The sequence below is a fragment of the Cannabis sativa genome, chromosome 8 (assembly GCF_029168945.1).
Source record: "Cannabis sativa cultivar Pink pepper isolate KNU-18-1 chromosome 8, ASM2916894v1, whole genome shotgun sequence".
NCBI lineage: Eukaryota > Viridiplantae > Streptophyta > Magnoliopsida > Rosales > Cannabaceae > Cannabis > Cannabis sativa.
Window position 1 is genome coordinate 41,749,430 of NC_083608.1, and position 6,000 is coordinate 41,755,429.

At 31.5% G+C, this 6,000-nt stretch overlaps 1 protein-coding gene across 1 annotated transcript; it reads left to right on the plus strand.

Moving 5' to 3' along the window:
• Positions 1-2,427: 2,427 nt before the first annotated feature.
• On the plus strand, positions 2,428-4,626 carry LOC115701417 (putative dehydration-responsive element-binding protein 2H). The gene is made up of 2 exons (XM_030629206.2): positions 2,428-2,818; positions 3,765-4,626. The coding sequence occupies exon 2, from the start codon at positions 3,770-3,772 to the stop codon at positions 4,358-4,360; it is 591 nt and encodes a 196-aa protein (XP_030485066.2). The 5' UTR covers positions 2,428-2,818; positions 3,765-3,769; the 3' UTR covers positions 4,361-4,626.
• Positions 4,627-6,000: the final 1,374 nt, after the last annotated feature.

Genomic DNA, 6,000 nt, shown 5'->3' on the forward strand with positions numbered 1-6,000 from the left:
TGGGTTCGTGAGGGCTTGTGGGTTGTGGTTCGTGCTCGTGAGGAAAACAGAGAGAATGAGAGAGAGAGGGAACGTCTGAGAGAGGGAAATGTGGGGGGGGGGTTCGTGATCGTGAAGAGCGAGAGAGAGAGGGAGCGTCAGAAAGAGAGAGGGAACGTCTGAGAGAGGGAATTTTTAATTTAGGGGGTATTTTAGGAAACTTTTAAAATTATAGGAATAAATTTGTACAAATTATAAAGGGGTATAAATTTTGATATAGGTTGTATTATTAGGGTCAAAAATTGAAATTTCCCTAGTATTTTCAGTTTTACTCTCTTCCACTCCATTAAGTACTGCTATGCTATTTGTTTTTTTTCTTGAATAACATCATGCATTAAACTGAAAAATCTTAGTGAGTACACGAGGACTCACTTCTCAAAATGAAGCAAACCATTACAAAGATGCACAAGACCTACACATTACCACATTTATGAACAAAGAAATTTGCCACCGCCCCCACTCCAGCACCTATAACAAAATACACAAACACATGAATACGACCAGGTCTTGGGAGACCTTATCTAACCACTTGGATACCGCCATTAAAATAAGATGAGAGTCTTGAGAATTAGCAAGAATCCTCTACTGATCCATAAAGATACTTTTAGGTAGCGTTTGGTTGAAGGTAATAAAATGAAATAGAAAGAAAATGAAACAATAATCTTCATTTCATTCTTTTGTTTGGTTGCATATATTTAAGTGTTGGAATGTCTTTCTAATGGAATAACCTTTCCACCATTATGATAGAATGACTATTCTATTTTGAAATGAAAGGAAAGACCATTCCAATATATGATGAGAAAAAATTTAATAATTTTTTTACCAGCCAATTTTTTTTTATGTATTTTAAATTTTATTTCATTCCATTTCTATTCCCATTTTCATTCTCATTCTCATTCCTATGTTTTCATTCTTTCCAACCAAACACCACATTTTAAATTTTTTCAGTTTTAACTAAAAGAATGTAACAATATTACAAAAATAATTTCAGCTAGCCAAATAAATAAATATACAATCCAAATAAAAAAAAATACACAAATACCTCTTACACAGACCTTCAACCCAGGATCTATGCTTCCTGGGCAACCATCGGACAACCACGTAGTAGCCCAACGCAACCGAAACGAAAATCCAACCAGAAAGAGAACCACCATTAATTATGGTGACTTCACATGAGAAGACAACCAGAATCAATCAAAACATGGGTTGTTTCAATTTCATGAAAAAATATATATATATATATATATATATATAGAAAAACTACTGCGTACGAAACTAAAATTCAATCAGAAATCCAATTTAATTCGTATAAAACTAATGTCCTCACTTCAATTTTCAGATCCATGAAATGCAGATCTAAAAAAATTGAACTGGGGTTCCAAAATAATCCAACTCAAGTATAATCCAAAAAGAAAATTACATTAATATTATAGTAAAATATTGGGTAAATACCATTTTGGACCCTGTGTTTTGCAAAAGTTACCGATTGAACCCTCTATTTTGTTAAATGACGAAATGGACCATGTATATTCCAAAATGGTAAAAATAGGACCATGAACTGGTTTTTTGTCAAAATAAAATTTAAAAATAATCCGATCTAAAAGTGTTATGACAAAACTGTTTACATATTCTATATATGTTCGTATTTTCAAGTTGGCTATATTAAAAAAAGAAAAAAGTTGTCAAAATTTAAGTTAAGGGTCCTATTTGTACCATTTTAGAAAATACAGGGTCCATTTTGTCATTTAATAAAACAGATGGTCCAATTGGTAACTTTTGTAAAACACAAGGTCCAAAATGGTATTTACCCTAAAATATTTATCCTGATGTATTTTTCGTTGTTTTCCAATAAAATTCGATTATTTAGCAATATTCAAAATTAATTAAAATTATTTTAAAATTGTGGTGGTAAATGATGATGACTCTGATGAAGATTTTAACCTTAGTATACTTGGATAATTTTTCAGTGATAATAACAATCCTATTAGCTTTTTGAGACGATGACAACTTCAACAATGTTTTGGTAACTTTTTCGGTGTTCACAACGACTCCAATTATTTTATGGTGTTATTTTTTTCATTCATATTTATAAAAGCTGTTTTATTTTCCCTAAAATATTATTACTGTATGCAAACTGTTATTGGACCACTTTGTCCATAACATGAAAATTACATTTTCATTAGACTTGAACTGTGGGGCCAATTAAGTTGATATTTTTGGAATAAGTAGAATTATACATAAATTTACTGTCCAACCTAAATGATTCGCACAAACAAAATCGGAAAATTCAATAGAAATATAACTCGCATAATTTGTATACCTGGACGAGTTAAAAATAAAGTCAATCTACTCAATAAATTCAAACTAATCCAATTAACCTGATTAAAGTTTTTTCATATTTTTATTAAATTTTGGATGGTTTCCATTAAAATTTTTGTAACTCACACATTCCATGCTTTACATTGGATTAAATAGATTAAATAAAATGTACTTAAAGAGATGTACTTGGTTTGGTGGAGTAAAGTTATTACTACTAAGCTAACTCAAATGTTTAAAAAAAAGTGTAACCAAAAAAAAGAAAAATAATAATAATAAAAAAATAAAATAAACAGAAAATAGCCAAAGAGGCATTTTCTGGTTCGTGCTTTGTCATTATCGACAGCCCTGCCAACCTTGGGCGCCAAATTTCTGTTTCAATGAAACCCTAACTCTAATTAGTTTCCATTCTGAATACCCGAGATTGGAACTCAAGCCTTGGGGTCCTGCTCTTCAAGGAAAGGTAAAGTTTTTAGTTTTTTTCTTCCTCAAAACTTTGCATCTTTTACTCAATTTTGCTGTTCTTTAACATGGTAAACTGATACCAATCCATTTGTAAAATTCAATTGCTGAACCAGTTATTGGTTTCTATATGGCTTTATTCTCATTTATGTACTTATTTATAGCTTGATAACCGTTGTTTGTCTCCTATCTCCTTTGGTCTCCTTGCTTGTTCTCTTTTCACTTGTATGACCTCTTGAAATTGGCAACACTAGGAATTGCGTTATTGATGAACCTTTTTCCTTCTTTGGAATTTTCCACTATCACATTGATATGAATGAGATAATGATTACAATTTTAAGCCAGAAGCAAGTAAAAATTTTTATGGTTATGTTTCATATATTTAACGTTCTTCTTTTGTGTAAAAGAAGTAGAAAAGATAAGGATAGAAAAGATAAGCTGAGTGGTCACGCCTTTAGTTTGAGGTTTGTGAGGTTTGATTCCAGTGGGAGCTATACACACTAGAACTTCTTAACTCTTGAAGATTTTATTGTTCAGTGGTAGGACTAGTAGTTTCAGAAGAAGTTAGATGAAGTTTGTTCTACGGCTCACTGAAAGAAGAGTTTTCCAGTGTAATACTCTGCCATGTGGGAATTACAATATTTTAGTTTGATGGGTTGCTTCTTTAAGTGTGTGTTGACTGTTAATCTTAAGACAACTTCTTTCTTTGAGCGAGCAATTTTCAATATGTCAAGACAGAAACTCAAAAAGAAGAAATTATAATGCTGGACTGTAATAGTTTCCCTTTTCGAGTATCTGTCTTTACTAATTTACTAAGTATATGTATGTACAGCCAGACATTATATGCATAATTTAAGAACTTTCTTCTTGGAAATGTTGGCGATTCATTTGGGTAATACAGGCTATCCCATTTGTCTTCTAAAACTAACACTAAACCCAATTATCAGTTTGCATGCCCATGTTGGAGGAAAACCAATCTAGACGGGACGGATGTAAATCTGTTGCGAAGACACTGGCCAAATGGAAGGAATGCAATGGTCCTCATGATTCATCAAAGGATGATGGTAAACCAACAACATGTAGAGTTCCAGCCAAGGGATCAAAGAAAGGTTGTATGAAAGGTAAAGGGGGCCCCGAGAATTCTCAATGTAACTTCAGAGGTGTGAGGCAGAGGACTTGGGGCAAGTGGGTTTCTGAAATTCGGGCACCAAATAGGGGTAGTAGGCTTTGGCTAGGTACATTTTCAACAGCCATTGATGCCGCACTTGCCTATGATGAAGCTGCAAGGGCTATGTATGGTTCTGGTGCTCGCCTTAACTTTCCTAATTTTTCAAATCCCAGCACACAAAAGGATTCTACGTCAGTTCCAACACCAACGGGGTGTTGCCCAGAAGCAAGTCCTGCAAATTCTGAGTCCTCTCGAACATCAATCCATTCAGAAGTCTTTGCTGTTGAGGATAGGGCGAAGCCTGTTTCCACCAATGTAAGGAATAAAGGTGTCATTGATCATGGTAAAGTACACGAGAAAAGGGAACATAAATGAAAATTCAGTATTAAAATCCTTTTCATTTGATGATGTATACTTGGTTAATTGCTAGAAATTTCATATTCTTACCCTGGATGAAAGTATACACATTGGCTATGTTTGTATCTTTTAGTCTCTCTGCTCTAATTATTGCGAGTTAGAGATCCTGTTTCGAATTGACAGACTTATTCTGCATTATTAGGAAATGTAATGATTTTCATATTCAATTTCCTCCTTCAAGTCTGGAAGGCATCAGTAACACTTGATACAGTTATCGTCTCTTATTCTTTGGTGCCAAATTTAGTAACCAGACTGAACTAGTATATACATCAAGCTCGAACTCATTAACTAAATTGGTTTGTTTTGGAAGCATGAAACTTAGTCCAACTTCGTATAGTTATAATAAATAAATAAAAAGAAAAAAAAATTCTCTTTGGAGACAAGGTGAGGATAAGATTTGACAGTGGAGGGTCCAATTGTGTAGACTTGCTCGTGCAACGTAAAAATCGGAATAAAACACACTTTTCTTGCTGTCGTTTCTATAAAAACATGGAAGGATCAAGTTCGACATGGACAATGGACATAATGCATTTCCTAGTTGATTTGTTGATTGAATTAATATCAATCACAAATCCTCAAAATAAATAAATAAATATATATAAAAAAAAAAACAATACAAAAAATGTGGAGCATCATGTTTTTAACATATCTCTAGATATGGCCAGAGTCGGACAATGATAGTAAATTTATTACATGATTAGCTGTGTATTAATTCTGTTATAAAGTTAGTTAGATTCTGTTAGTTGTTAGGTCTGTTATCCTCTTCACCGACTCTACTTGGTTGTATATATATATACCATTGGCTCTTGTAAAAGATTCATTCAGTGAATAAGGAACAATAAGACTGTTTTTTTTTCACCTTCCAAATCTCTGTTTCTCATAAAATTAGAATTTGATGAAATAGAGAATCTATCTCGAAACATGAATTTTTTTAGTATGTTTGAATGTTTTCTCCAAAAGAATATATATTGATATTTTTTTTTTAATTAAATAGCTAAATTAAATATAGAAATTTAAATTTTTCTTTTATTATTTACCATCGAATCAAAATTTAATGGTTTAAATTTTTTTAAATTAAACATAGAAAATCATAGCATTGACCTTATTTTGCTTTGTTTCAGTATTTTGATCTTTGATGGTGTCTCAAAGACCCATATCATCTAAATGAATTTCAGCATCAAGAATTCATGATATATACATTCTTCCGAAAATATCAAGTTCCACAAAGTCAAATTTTGCAAGGTTTGCCATGAAGAAAACTATATTAATATAAAGTGTAAATTATTAGACCTATACATAAACTTTAGAAAGAAAATAAAAGTACAACAAAATATAACACATAGAAAGTAAAACACTAAAATATAGAATAAGAAAATAAAATTAAACAATATATAATTTAATAAACAAATCAACACATATAATATATAGGCATTTATATAGATATATATATATATATATATAAACATAGATATGTATTGTATAAATATTGATTCATAACAAAATAAATAAATAAAAGCTAGCTCGAATGTGTTTCATTCAGATAGATATATATACATATATATTTAGCGTATCATGACTTTGAAACAATTCGAGATCAC